This window comes from Schistocerca serialis, chromosome 8 (genome assembly GCF_023864345.2).
Source record: "Schistocerca serialis cubense isolate TAMUIC-IGC-003099 chromosome 8, iqSchSeri2.2, whole genome shotgun sequence".
In the NCBI taxonomy this organism is placed as follows: domain Eukaryota; kingdom Metazoa; phylum Arthropoda; class Insecta; order Orthoptera; family Acrididae; genus Schistocerca; species Schistocerca serialis.
Window position 1 is genome coordinate 30,440,803 of NC_064645.1, and position 15,453 is coordinate 30,456,255.

At 42.9% G+C, this 15,453-nt stretch overlaps 1 protein-coding gene across 1 annotated transcript in view; it reads left to right on the forward strand.

Annotated features, from left to right (window-relative positions):
• Window positions 1–15,453, forward strand: part of LOC126416083 (insulin-degrading enzyme) — a 186,671-nt gene that overhangs the window by 71,328 nt on the left and 99,890 nt on the right. The window contains exons 6-7 of the mRNA XM_050083571.1: window positions 128–330; window positions 429–629. Of these exons, the coding sequence (XP_049939528.1) occupies window positions 128–330; window positions 429–629 (404 nt within the window). The remainder of the gene's footprint in view (window positions 1–127; window positions 331–428; window positions 630–15,453) is intronic.

Consider the following 15,453-nt stretch of genomic DNA (forward strand, 5'->3'; position numbering starts at 1 on the left):
GCTCTCCAGTAAATCATTAGGCTTAAATTAGGTATGTTTTGCCCGTGTCATCACTTTATATTACAATCTTATGAAGTACACATGTTTTTCTTTGATTGTTGAAATTTTCTTATGTTTTGGTATTTAGAGAATTTGGACGAACTGGAAAAAATGACGTGTGAACTGTTTTCAAATGTTAAGAATAAGAGTGTTGTTGCACCCCAGTGGCCTGAACATCCTTTTGGAAATAAACAAGTGCAGATGAGAGGTTACATAGTTCCTGTTAAAGATATTAGAAATCTGAACATTACTTTCCCAGTGCCAGACCTTCATCAATATTACAGATCTGGGGTAAGCCTTCGTTTCAGCTGCATGTACTTGTATATTTTAAGCTTCTATTCCGATGTTATGTTTTAAAACAAGGAATTAACTGACACATTATCTTGCAGCCAGGACATTATTTGAGTCACCTGATAGGACACGAAGGACCTGGTAGCCTTCTCTCCCATTTGAAAGCCAAAGGCTGGTGCAATAGTCTGATAGGTGGCTATCGGACTGGTTCCCGTGGGTTTGGCTTCTTTGTAATTAATGTAGATCTGACAGAAGAAGGCATTGAATATGTGGATAGCATTGTTGAACTAGTCTTCCAGGTTTGTTTAAATATCATTTTGTTATTTCAAATATTAAATGTTTTCTGATGATAATTTTGTACTGCTTTCTAAAGTGTTGGTACGTATTATCAAGTTTAGATTGCACGAGTAACAACCTTTATGTTCTTGTCGTATAGAAAACTGTTTATGACACTTCAATTTGGTAAGAAGCTGTTGGCACTCCATTCATTAGTCATAATATACAACATGGAAGTACACTTCATTCTTTATGAACGTAATAGTACTGTATTTGTATATTTAGGATAAAGCAAATAATGGCAGTTAATCAGTATCAGCCACTATTTCGTTAAATAAATAAATATGTAGTGATTGTAAACTCTGTGTTGCAAATTATTGCTCTAATTACCATCTGTATCAAATTTATACACACTCCTGCTCACAATAATTGGTTTTTATGATGAGTTTTGGCTGATAATTACCCATTTCAGATCCAGTCCATACTATTTATGCTAGTGATGCACTACTTGTCATTGTCATGCTCTCAAATAGCATTCACAGGGTTTAAAAAGAACTTTCAACTGAATGCCATATTCATCTTAACACTGAGATAATGCAGTGTGCCTAGCGAAGGAATCCTGAAGTAAACACACAATAATTAATTAATTAATTAATAATAATTTTACAGTTACCTCTTCATATCTAAAAATTAAACTATTGAATAGAAGGAGTTGTCATTCAGAAATTCTTTTAATTTGCTTTTAAATGTTGGTTGGCTATCTGTCAGACTTTTAATACTATTTGGCAAATGACCAAAGATTTTTGTTGCAGCTTAATTCACCTCTTTCTTGCCCCAAAATATGATGTCATATGAAAGCAGTGAATGAAAATAGGCATAGTAGGCTAATTTACTGGTATTTTTATCATCAAAATGTGTAGTAACCCTAGTAGCATAAGTAGCTGAACCTAACTGTTTCAGCAGATCATCAGTGTGTTTCTTCCAGTTCAACTTCTCTTCAATGCACACTAGTTAAATATCTCAAAAACTAAAATCAGTATATAATGTACAGAGCTATCTGTTAGCAGCTTTTTGAACTATTTTAAAACTTCTATATAAAATTGTTGTAGCTCTCACTATAAACATACCTTTTGTTGCACTCATCTATCAATCTTAGTTTTCAAGGTATTTAATTTTAATTTGAAAACAGGGACTCCTTTGCTGGACACTCTATATGTGTATGGGAATAATTCGCTACTTGCCAAATAGAGGTATGGAGCAGGCACGTGACACTATAATCAGTTGCTAAGTTTTCAGGGTGGTGTCCTGTCCATTGATTCCTGCCTTTAGTCATATTGTGCCATAATTTTTTTTTATTTTTATTTTTTTTATTTTTTTTTATTTTTTTTATTTTTTTTTTTTCCCCCTCCACTTCGATTTAGTGCATCCTCATCAGTTATTCAGTCTACCCATCTGTTCTTTAGCATTGTTCTGTAGGACCAAATTTCAAAGACTTCTCTTCTAAACTGTTTCATCATCCATCTTTCACTTCCACATAATGGTACACTCTAGACATGAAAGTTTCCCTCCTGCTGTTGATAATGAGCCTACAAGGTCCAGGCCTGGCTCTGCCACCAAATTGGTGGGGTAAGTGCACCAGTGGGACTCAAGCGGCAGTCATCAGTCTGTGCACCAATGCTGATGCTGTTGAGCTCATGTTGCTGCTGGAGTCGAGGCACTTCTATGTGTGTGGGCCCCCTTTTCAATTGGCTTGGCGTGAATGGGTTTTCCCACAGACTATCTGTGGATTGAGCACATTAAAGGTTGTGTGCTAGACTTTACTTAGTTGGAAATCACTTCCTTCATGTCAGTATTTTGACCCATGATTTAGGAAAAAAGGCACCTGCATTTTTTGGAATTGGAATTTTTACATTCTTCTTCATATTGGATGGTATTTTGCCTGTCTCATACAAATTGCACACTAGAGAGGTCTAGTTTTGTCATGACCATTCTCCAAAGAATCTCACTAACTCTGAGGGAATGTCTTCTACTCCAGAGGCCTTGTTTCAACTCAGGTCTTCCAGTGCTCTAATGAGTTGTTCTTGCAGTATCAATTATTCCAAAGGAGTGGTCCAGTCCAACTTGTCAAAACCTAACCTGAAATTTTTCATACAGCAACAGGATATATATGCCCTGGGACAACCGGGAAATCCAGGAAAAACCTGGGAATTTTTTCATCTGGGAGAAACTATATAAAAACTTGGGAATTTTGATTGTTTCAGTTAAATTTTTGTAGTTTTCACTGGTAAGAACTGATACTCTAACAAAGAATTTTACTTTATCCCACTAATGCAGAATAATACTACAGCCATAAAAATGAACAAGGAAGTAAAACCAACGTAAAACTTCAGTTGCAAAGAAAATGCGCCATTTACACCAACAAAACACAGTGTACACAAACAAGCCTGCTGACAGCAAAATGTGTCAAAGACTATGCAGTAGTTTGTAACAACAAACTGCTTTCGAGGCACCTTTCTCATGGGCCTTGTTTCAAAGAGCATGACATCACAACTGTTTACATTTCTAACAGGTTGCAGGAAAATATTGCAAATCATGCTTTGAAAAGCATTACTTTCAAAGTAAATTTCCTTTTACGAAAGATGAATTATGTTACATTTGAGAATGTGTGATGAATTTCTTAAATCACAGAGCATTAGACTCTTGTGCAAAACTTAACACTGAGACCAGCTACTTAGAAAAATTTTAGATGCAGAAGACCAGCCATTTATGCCATTAAAATTTTACTGACACTTTTATGTTTGAAATATCTTAAAGGGTAACACTCGCTAAAAAGTGTTAATTTTTTATATTTGTTTTAGTTCATTCTTAGATTACAAATTACACAATAATGGTGGTGAAAAGTATAATTATCCTTCAAAAAAAGTGTGAAGTGAATTATTCAGCAGTTTCTGTGGGAATGTGAGTGCTTTACGGAACTTGTATTCAGCCAGGTAACCTCTGAAATGTTCGGTGCACAGCAGTGAACTTTATAAACGTGCTCATCAAAAACATTCAACTGCTGCAATGTAAGCTGTGCCCTTATGATCTTGCCTAACCACACCTTCGGAAAAGAACAGCAAAAACTTTTTGATGGCCAATATTGTATGTGAAAGATTAGCTTTGCTTCTAGCTATATTCTAAGTAAACTAATTCAAACCATTAACTTTTGTTACCTGTTTGTTTGCGCTGCTTAACAGAGGTTGCTATTGACTGACATCATCACATCTCCTATGCTCTGAAAATCTGCTGTCATTGGCTGGCGAAATCATGTGGCACGAGCTATAGTTGGTTGACAAAAGTGTGTTGCAATCTTGACTTCATTGCTCCCAGCAATGTCAGGCTTTGAGACAAACTGAAGCAGACACTCGGCTACTTAATGGTCTTACCGAGGGAGAAATCCATACTTACCTCTATGATCAATGTATCACTGCTGTCCATCAGGTAATGAAAAAGGTTGATGCAAACCTAATGCCTACATGCACTCTCTTTCTCACGTTTGATCGAGTAGTGCTTCCATCATGGATCAAGGCAGGCTATGAAGTTGTCATGGTCTGACCGTATATTCCAAACCCGATGCATTGCTACGTGTGTAAACTTTACAACCACTCTTGCATGTCCTGTCATAACATGGCCAAATATATTATTTGTGGTAGGGATTCTCATGAGAGTGATTACCTACCACCTCCTTTCTGCACTGATCAGCTTGCTTGTCATCTCCAGTGGTCTGTTCTTTCTGACACTAAACTATGTCGGAGTTGAGTTGGCTTTGTATATGATGTCGTCTGCCTTGTGTTGAATGTTATCTCACTAGCTAGAATAGCTTATGCTGTCACTCTACGTAATGAGTGTTATTATTCAGCAGATTACAAGAATTACTCCCACCACATTTTTATTTGACATACATATATCCAGCAAAATTAAAATAATTTTTATATGCGGTGAGCAATTGCATCCAACCACTTTCACGGTGTCAAAAGTCAACTGTTCTAGATTAGTTCAGCTGAGGTGATGTTAACTATTATTCCCAAACTCGCTTAGACTATAGCGATTGGCAGTGACATTAAGCTCAACAACACCACATAACACCCACGGTTTACTGTTCTACATCAAACACTGTTGCAAACAGTTTCTCATATGCAAAACTCTTTCAAATAATTACAAACTTCTCTACTCACTCTATGAAATTAGGAGATAAATGTTGAAGTTTTTCTTTCTTTAGTCAGTCTCAGCTCACTTATTTTACTATTTATTGGTAAAATCAGTTCTCAGTACACTTTCTGAATACACATGTGATCGAGTGACAAGAAAACCATGTCCCCTTGAGAAAAAAAGAAAGAAGAAGAAAAATATATGTGTCAAAGCCACTTTAAATACTGCAGTTGAATGGTAATTCAAGGCTCAATCATTTCAGACATTGACAATACACGGTTCCACTACTTCGAACAAATTCCAAAAGTCACTCATCACTCTTCAATGGTCTTAAAATGGTTACTCAGTGCCTCATAATGAGTCCAACTTTTCTAACTTTCAGTTCCTTTTCCTTATATGTTAGGGTAGATCACAAACTTCACATTTACTTCCTAAGGACACTACTCCAGCCTCACTCTATTGCCTTCAGTTTCACAACCTTCGCGTGGAACTTCACGATAGTGTCTTTGTGTACACTGATTGCTCTTGGACTGACCATGGTGTCAAGTGTGCCTTTGTCAGTGGCGCTGACTTCTTCTGTTTTGGCTTCTGGAACACTGCTAAGTATTTACAGCAGAGCTCTTCCCCCTGTATCAGGTCACACAATACATCCAGCGACACAAGCTTTGCAATTGTGTCATCTGCTCACTCTGTGCTCTTCAAAGTCTCTGTGTGCTGTACACTGTCCATCCCTTACTGCAACAGGTCCAGGAAAGCTGTCACTTACTCACTCTTGATGGAGCCACTATGATGTTCATTGGGTTCCTGGTCACATAGATCTGACAGGGAATGAGGCCACTGACACTGCTGCCAAGGCTGTAGTCCTCGTACCTCAGCCTGCTAGTTCTTACATTCCCTCTGACTATCTCTCTGTTACCGTCTGTCAGCAAGCTGTGTCACTTTGGCATCACCACTGGTTCTCCCTTGACAGGAACAAGCTCTGTGTTACTAAGCCTCTCCCAGCGGCTTGGATGACCACCTCTCGGCTCTCTCGCTGCGAGGAAATCATTTTAACTAGGTTGCATATTGAGCATGTCTTTCTAGCCATCGTCATTTGGTAAGTGGTGCTGCCACACCACTTTGTATACATCTTGCTCAACTTTTGATGGTCCATCATTTCCTGATGGAACACCCTTTTTTTAACTGTTTACGTTTTTGTTTGTGTTTGCTGTCTTAATTATCTGCCATTTTAGTGAATGATGGTGGATTGTCGGCTGCTTTTTACTATTTATCATCATAGCAGTGTGGCGAAGGCCAGTTAATTTTTAGTTCTGTACCTCCGTTTCTCTGTCGTGTATTTTATAGACCTTTCTCCGCATCCCTGTTTTTAGCTGTCTTCTCTTCGGTTGATTGGGATTGACATGTAGTCATTTTTAACTGCTCTTTGTCTTGGTGCTCTACAGTTTTGACATGGGCGTGTATGCCCCTAGCTGTTTTTGAGTCCTCAAACAAAATAAGGAACAAACTTCACGTAACATGCTGTGTGCAGTAGCAAAATAAGACACAATTCTCAATGTATGAATCATTAGTGACTGCCAAACCAAATCTAAATTACATTGAGGCTCCACTTGGAAGACACAGTAATCCTCCAACCCACAACCACCAAATAAGCATTAACTCTGTCACTTCAGAGTTGGCCAGCAGATCCGTTAGCACCCGTTCACAGAACTGTAGGACCCCTAAAGCCCGTATAAACTTCCTTCTACTGGAATTATCCAGCCTCACAAATACACAGCTTACTGCACCAGCTGCTCACTCTAATAGGTGACCTCCCTAAACTAAGTAACTGTATTCACAGCTTAATTAATCAAATTCTAACGTGCAGAAGCTCACAGTTAGGAGCTCTACCAAATTTCCTGAACTGTACAAATTTTGGAACAAGCTAACCGCAACCTCTCTCAGTTGTTAGTCTTATCGATCCCAGCAAACTGTTACCAATATTATCTCCCGCCTGATGATCTGCTGTGTCCTATGGTGAAACAAGAACATAACTAAGTGTCTGATAATGTCAAAATCTCCAGGAACCATGTCACAGACAAAATGCACAATTTTTTTGTCTTCCTGATAATGTTCACCTTGTAGAAAATAGTTCTCATGGTGTTGTATAACAACCAGATATCTCTGGACGCCGCTGTCCAATGTCTGTTTTGCTGAACAGTTGATGGGTTTTGCAACTATTTACTATTTGTCAGTCTGATAGAAATTGTGGCAGTTGATAGGAACAATAACAAACACAAACCCACACACACACACACACAAATTTCAAGCTTTCGCAACCCACAGTTGCTTCATCAGGAAAGAGGGAAAGACAAAAGGATGTGGGTTTTATGGGAGAGGGTAAGGAGTCATCCCAATCCTGGGAGCGGAAAGACTTACCTTGGGGGGAAAAAGGGACAGGTATTCACTCGCGCACACACACACAGGATATGTGAGGGGAGGGCGGGCCCGCGTCGCCCAGCAGCCTCGCCAGCAGCGAAGTCCCCTTCAAGGTCACCCGCCTAGCGAGCAACCAAGAGCGGCACTGCCACCAAAACAAAAAGTGAATATATTTTTTGAAATAAAAAAAGGAGGGCGATAAGGATTAGAGATAAGGAAAGGACAGAACACACTTTATATAATAAAGCATACAGCCAACGTTGATCTTGATTTTACAATTGCCATTGCCGACTGTGGCACACAAAATGAGGTACTTGTCAGCATTTAATTTCTTCTTTCTTCTAGTAGACAACACAAATGGCATACTGGGAACAAGAGTACCATAAGGATGTTTAGCCAACAGTCTTGTAGTCTCAGCAATACTCCAAGTCTTCCATGCCAAAATATTAGCATCTGGAAAAGCTTCAAGGCCATCATAATCTGCCTGATTGCCCCAAACAACAGCCAAGGTCAACCATGTCGAACCACCAAAGACAGCCTGTACATCACTGGTAAAGGTCAAGGCAAGTCCCCCCACTCCCGGGACCGAAACACTTCCCACCCTCTCCCCCAAAATCCAAATCCCCCCCCCCCCCCCAACGAAGCGTCCGTGGGGCGCGAAAGCCCGACACCCGTGTGCGCATTTGTGCTTGTTACCGCCTCCACCAATGCCCCTGTATGGCAAGTTACAGAATCTGTATAAAAATAGAGGGGAAACATTCCACGTGGGAAAAATATATCTAAAACCAAGATTCTACAACTTACCAAACGAAAGCGTTGGCACTCCGACAGAAACAACAACAAACACAAACACACACACAAACTTCAAGCCCTTGCAACCCACAGCTGCCCACCAGGAAAGAGGGAATGAGAGGGAAAGATTAAAGGATGCGGGCCCCAAGGGAGAGGGCAAGGAGCCACCCCAATCCCGGGAGTGGAGAGACTCACCCTGGGGGCAAAAAGGGACAGGCACACACTCTCGCGCGCGCGCGCGCGCTCACACACACACACACACACACACACACACACACACACACACACATCCATCCGCACAGGCAGACACAAGCAGACATACGTAAAGGCAAAGAGTTTGGGTAGAGATGTCAGTCGATGCGGAAGTAAAGAGGCAAAGATGTTATTGAATGACGGGTGAGGTATGAGCAGCGGCAACTTGAAATTAGCGGAGATTGAGGCCTGGTGGGTAACGGGAAGAAAGGATATATTGAAGGGCAAGTTCCCATCTCCGGAGTTCTGATAGGTGGGTGTCAGTGGGAAGTATCCAGATAACGTAGACGGTGTAACACTGTGCCAAGATGTTCTGGGCGTGCACCAAGGCATGTTTAGCCACAGGGTGATCGTCATTACCAACAAACACTGTCTGCCTGTGTCTGTTCATGCAAATGGACCGTTTGTTGCTGGTCATTCCCACATAGAAAGCTTCACAGTGTTGGCAGGTCAGTTGGTAAATCACGTAGGTGCTGTCACACGTGGCTCTGCCTTTGATCGTGTACACCTTCCTTCACCTACACATCAATTCAGCCAATGAACACACCTGTCAGCTCCTATCCTTGATAAAAATCCTCATTCTTTCCTCTCCCACATCCACACCGGCTGTTCAGAGCATCCTCCTACAGGCCAACCGCAAATTAGAACAGCATGCCACCCTCCACCTTAAAAAACTATCCAATCTCCTGGTTTCCCACCTCTGGAAAGGCAACTCACTCACCCTTCACAACCTTTCCAGCAAACCTCAACCTCCTCTCATTGCACACAAACCCAGTCTCTCCCATCTACTCAATCTCCCACTTCCAGCTCCACTCCCTCCAAAACCTCAAAATTCCAATCAACATGATCTGGAACCACAACACCCTAATTCAGTAGTTAACCTTTCCTCCAAACCTCTCTCCCAATCCGAAACCTATGTCCTATCCAAAGGCCTCACCTTCAGCCCCACTCCCAGATTCAACCAAACAGCCCTCGTCAAAGACTTACTGTCCTACACTCGTACTCTCTGCTGGAAATATCACTTTGCCACGAAGAAAAATGATCCTAATCCTACTCCTAATGATCCACCTCCACAAGACACTATCCAAATTGAACCCTGCCTGGAACAGTTCCGTCCTCCGTCACAGCGGGACCCACCTCCTCTTCCTCAAAATCACCCCCTCCAAACCTTCCAGGAATTTCTCACTTCCAGCCTTGCCTCTCAATCCTTCTTAAAAAACCTTAATCCTACTCCCAACATAACCACTGCTGAAGCCCAATCTATCCGTGATCTGAAGGCTGACCGTTCCATCGCCATTCTTCTGGCGGACAAGGGCTCCACGACAGTGGTACTTGATCATCGGGAGTATGTGGCTGAGGGACTGCGTCAGCTTTCAGACAACAACACATACAAAGTTTGCCAAGGTAATCCCATTCCTGATGTCCAGGCGGAGCTTCAAGGAATCCTCAGAACCTTAGGCCCCCTACAAAACCTTTGACCTGACTCCATCAACCTCCTGACCCCACCGACACCCCGCACCCCTACCTTATATCTTCTTCCTAAAATTCACAAACCCAATCACCCGGCCACCCCATAGTAGTTGGTTACCAAGCCCCCACAGAACGTATCTCTGCCTACGTAGATCAACACCTTCAACCCATTACATGCAGTCGCCCATCCTTCATCAAAGACACCAACCACTTTCTCGAATGCCTAGAATCCTTACCCAGTCTGTTACCTCTGGAAACCATCCTTGTAACCATTGATGCCACTTCCTTATACACAAATATTCCGCACGTCCAGGGCCTCGCTGCGATGGAGCACTTCCTTTCACGCCAATCACCTGCCACCCTACCCAAAACCTCTTTCCTCATTACCTTAGCCAGCTTCATCCTGACCCACAACTTCTTCACTTTTGAAGGCCAGGCATACCAACAATTAAAGGGAACAGCCACGGGTACCAGGATGGCCCCCTCGTACTCAAACCTATTCATGGGTCGCTTAGAGAAAGCCTTCTTGGTTACCCAGGCCTGCAAACCCAAAGTTTGGTACAGAATTATGGATGACTTCTTCATGATCTGGACTCACAGTGAAGAACAACTCCGTAATTTCCTCTCCAACCTCAACTCCTTTGGTTCCATCAGATTCACCTGGTCCTACTCTAAATCCCATGCCACTTTCCTTGATGTTGACCTCCATCTGTCCAATGGCCAGCTTCACACGTCCGTCCACATCAAACCCACCAATAAGCAACAGTACCTCCATTATGACAGCTGTCACCCATTCCACATCAAACGGTCCCTTCCCTACAGCCTAGGTCTTTGTGGCAAACGAATCTGCTCCAGTCCTGAATCCCTGAACCATTACACCAACAACCTGAAAACAGCTTTCGCATCCCGCAACTACCTACCCAACCTAGTACAGAAGCAAATAACCAGAGCCACTTCCTCATCCCCTCAAACCCAGAACCTCCCGCAGAACCACCCCAAAAGTGCCCCACTTGTGACAGGATACTTTCCGGGACTGGATCAGACTCTTAATGTGGCTCTCCAGCAGGGATACGACTTCCTCAAATCCTGCCCTGAAATGAGATCCATCCTCCATGAAATCCTCCCCACTCCACCAAGAGTGTCTTTCCGCCATCCACCTAACCTTCGTAACCTCTTAGTTCATCCCTATGAAATCCCCAAACCACCTTCCCTACCCTCTGGCTCCTACCCTTGTAACCGCCCCCGGTGTAAAACCTGTCCCATGCACCCTCCCACCACCACCTACTCCTGTCCTGTAACCCGGAAGGTGTACACGATCAAAGGCAGAGCCACGTGTGAAAGCACCCACGTGATTTACCAACTAACCTGCCTACACTGTGAAGCTTTCTATGTGGGAATGACCAGCAACAAACTGTTCATTCGCATGAATGGACACAGGCAGACAGTGTTTGTTGATAATGAGGATCACCCCATGGCTAAACATGCCTTGGTGCACGGCCAGCACATCTTGGCACAGTGTTACACCGTCCGGGTTATCTGGATACTTCCCACTAATACCAACCTGTCAGAGCTCCGGAGATGGGAACTTGCCCTTCAGTATATCCTCTCTTCTCGTTTTCCGCCAGGCCTCAACCTCCGCTAATTTCAAGTTGCCGCCGCTCATACCTCACCTGTCTTTCAACAACATCTTTGTCTCTTTACTTCCGCCTCAACTGAAATCTCTGCCCAAACTCTTTGCCTTTACAAATGTCTGCTTGTGTCTGTGTATGTGCGGATGGATATGTGTGTGTGTGCACGAGTGTATACCCGTCCTTCTTTCCCCCTAAGGTAAGTCTTTCCGCTCCCGGGATTGGAATGACTCCTTACCCTCTCCCTTAAAACCCACATCCTTTCGTCTTTCCCTCTCCTTCCCTCTTTCCTGACGAAGCAACCATTGGTTGCGAAAGCTAGAATTTTGTGTGTATGTTTGTGTTTGTTTGTGTGTCTATCGACCTGCCAGCGCTTTTGTTTGGTAAGTCTCATCATCTTTGTGTGTAGATATATTTTTCCCACGTGGAATGTTTCCCTCTGCTTTAACTTACCAAACGAGCTTTGGTATCTTCAACTTTTGTAGTCCTGTCTTCCTCAGTTGCGTGTAATATTACGGTATATTGATACTTTTTACTTATGGACCATCTGATGGCAACTGAATAAGGCAGAATTTTAGTGCCATACGCGTTTCGCCTTTATTTTCTGCAAGGCATCATTAGTGGACTGGAATATGTACATATGTTAGCTATTTAATTTACATTTTTGTTATTGTGCCTATAGGTTATAAACAGGTCTGCTGGTTGGTATTTCCTATTAAGTAGTAATGTTTTGAACTGTACTTACAGGTTGCGTGGACAGTTTCTTACACATTACACTCCTGTTGCATTTTTGGTGGTGTTCTTCTTCTTATGAATGCCAATTTGTGGTTTTTTCCCCACATTCCACAGCACTATGAATTGAACGCTTGTTTCAATGAAATGTTTTGGTTTCTGTTGCTGACTGTCAAATGTTTTTGCCAAAGATGGAATGTTATTGCCAAACTTTCGAGTGTAATTATTGAAGTATCTGTGATCTGTTCGTGTCTGCATTAGTGTGTGTGTGTGTGGGGGGGGGGGGTTGGTTTTTTTTCCTCTTTCTTTTTTTTGCTCTGCTTGTGTGTGTGTGTGTGTGTGTGTGTGTGTGTGCGCGCGCGCGCGCGCGCGCCTCCAGATGTGTGGGGAAGAGTTTTTGTTTTATGTTATCATTTTCTTTATTAAGTGTAGTAGGGAGCCTGTGCTGATGTGTGTGTGTTCATTTATCACATGTTTGTTTTCTGCTATGGCTTTCTGGATGTGGAAGTTTTCTTGCATTTGTATAAGATGTTTGTCATGGTTGCTTATTCTCATTATTTTCATTTCTTGTTCCGTGTTTGTGTGATGATGGTTACGGTGTTTTAAATGCTCTGCAAATGTGGAATGGTTTGTTTCATACTTCCAACATCTGATATGTTCTTTGTATCTTGTTTCAATCCCTGCATGTCATGCCTGTGTATACTGCATCGCAACTTTGACATTCAAGTTTATATATCCCTGATTGTTGGAATTTGTCCCTCTTGGTAGCTGGCTGGCTGGCTTAGGTGTGATTGGAGGGTTTGCCCAGGCTTATATACTATTTTGAAGCCCTGTCTCTTTAGGATGTTTGCAACTCTGTGTGTTAGTTTATGTGTGTAGGTCATGTTGTACCATCTGGTTCTTTTCTGTGTGGTGTTGTCATTGTGTGTGTTTGTTGAGTGTGAGTGTAAGTTCTCAGTTTGTGAGTTCTTTTGTATTCTGGAAATGTTGTGTTTGTTTCGTGTTTGTGTTTTTATTTTTTGATTGTGCCTGTGTACCCCATTTGTGTCATAACTGTTGTTCCTAGCTATTTGTATGATTGTACTCATTTCTTGTTCATAGTTTCACTTGCTGAGTGGGATTCTGTTTAATCTATGTAACATGTGTCTTAGTGCTGCAAATTTCTGGTTGTGGGGGTGGTTGGATGTGCAATGTGTTATTGTGTCTGTGGCTGTTGGTTTTCTAAAGATGTTAAATGTATGTTTGCCATTTTCTTTTTTTATTGTAATCTCAAGAAAATTTATTTGATTTTCGGTATGTTGAATGAGACAATAAAAAACACACAAATACACATACAAATTTCAAGCTTTCGCAACCCAAGGTTGCTTCATCAGGAAAGAGGGAAGGAGAGGGAAAGACGAAAGGATGTGGATTTCAAGGGAGAGGGTAAGCAGTCATTCCAATCCCGGGAGCGGAAAGACTTGCCTTAGGGGGATAAAAGGACAGGTATCCACTCGCGCGCACACACACATATCCATCTGCACATATACAGACACAGGCAGACATATGTAACTGCAAAGAGGTTGGGCAGAGATGTCAGTCAAGGTGGAAGTACAGAGGCAAAGATGTTGTTGAATGACAGGTGAGGTACGAGCGATGGCAACTTGGAAATTAGCGGAGGTTGAGGCCTGGTGGGTAACGGGAAGAGAGAATATATTGAAGGGCAAGTTCCCATCTCTGGAGTTCTGATAGATTGGTGTCAGTGGGATGTATCCAGATAACCCGGACGGTGTAACAATGTGCCAATATGTGCTGGCCGTGCACCAAGGCATGTTTAGCCACAGAATGATCCTCATTACCAACAAACACTGTCTGCCTGTGTCCTTTCATGCAAATGGACAGTTTGTTGCTGGTCGTTCCCACATAGAAAGCTTCACAGTGTAGGCAGGTCAGTTGGTAAATCACGTGGGTGCTTTCACACGTGGCTCTGCCTTTGATCGTGTACACCTTCCGAGTTACAGGACTGGAGTAGGTGGTGGTGGGAGGGTGCATGGGACAGGTTTTACACTGGGGGCGGTTACAAGGGTAGGAGCCAGAGGGTAGGGAATGTGTTGTGGGGATATCATAGGGATGAACCAAGAGGTTACGAAGGTTAGGTGGACAGCGGAAAGACACTCTTGGTGGAGTGGGGAAGATTTCATGAAGGATGGATCTCATTTCAGGACAGGGTTTGTGGGAGTCGTATCCGTGCTGGAGAGCCACATTCAGATTCTGATCCATTCCCGGAAAGTATCCTGTCACAAGTGGGACACTTTTGGGGTTCTTCTGTGGGAGGTTCTGGGTTTGAGGGGATTAGGAAGTGGCTCTAGCTATTTGCTTCTGTAACAGGTCAGTAGGTCAGTTGCGGGATGCAAAAGCTGTTTTCAGGTTATTGATGTAATGGTTCAGGGATTCAGGACTGGAGCAGATTCGTTTGCAATGAAGACCTAAACTGTAGGGAAGCGACCGCTTGATATGAAATGGGTGGCACCTTTCAAAATGGAGGTACTTTTGCTTATTGGTTGGTTTGATGGGGACGGATGTGTGAAGCTGGCTATTGGACAGATGGAGGTCAACATCGAGGAAAGTGGCATGGGATTTGGAGTAGGACCAGGTGAATCTGATGGAACCAAAGGAGTTGAGGTTGGAGAGGAAATTACGGAGTTCTTCTTCACTGTGAGTCCAGATCATGAAGATGTCATTAATAAATCTGTACCAAACTTTGGGTTGGCAGGCTTGGGTAACCAAGAAGGGATCCGGTAAGCGACCCATAAATAGGTTGGTGTACAAGGGGGCCATCCTGGTACCCATGGCTGTTCCCTTTAATTGTTGGTATGTCTGGCCTTCAAAAGTGAAGAAGTTGTGGGTTAGGATGAAGCTGGCTAAGGTAATGAGGAAAGAGGTTTTAGGTAGGGTGGCAGGTGATCGGCGTGAAAGGAAGTGCTCCATCGCAACGAGGCCCTGGATGTGCGGGATATTTGTGTATTAGGAAGTGTGGTTAGAGGGATGGTTTCCGGGGGTAACAGATTGGGTAAGGATTCCAGGTGTTTGAGAAAGTGGTTGGTGTCTTTGGTGAAGGAAGGGAGACTGCATGTAATGGGTTGAAGATGTTGATCTACATAGGCAGAGATACGCTCTGTGGGGGCTTGGTAACCAGCTACAATGGGGCGGCCGGGATGATTGGGTTTTGTGAATTTTAGGAAGTAGGTAGAAGGTAGGGGTGTGGGGTGTCGGTTGGGTCAGGAGGTTGATGGAGTCAGTTGAAAGGTTTTGCAGGGGGCCTAAGGTTCTGAGGATTGCTTGAAGCTCCACCTGCACATCAGGAACGGGATTACCTGGGAAAACATTGTAT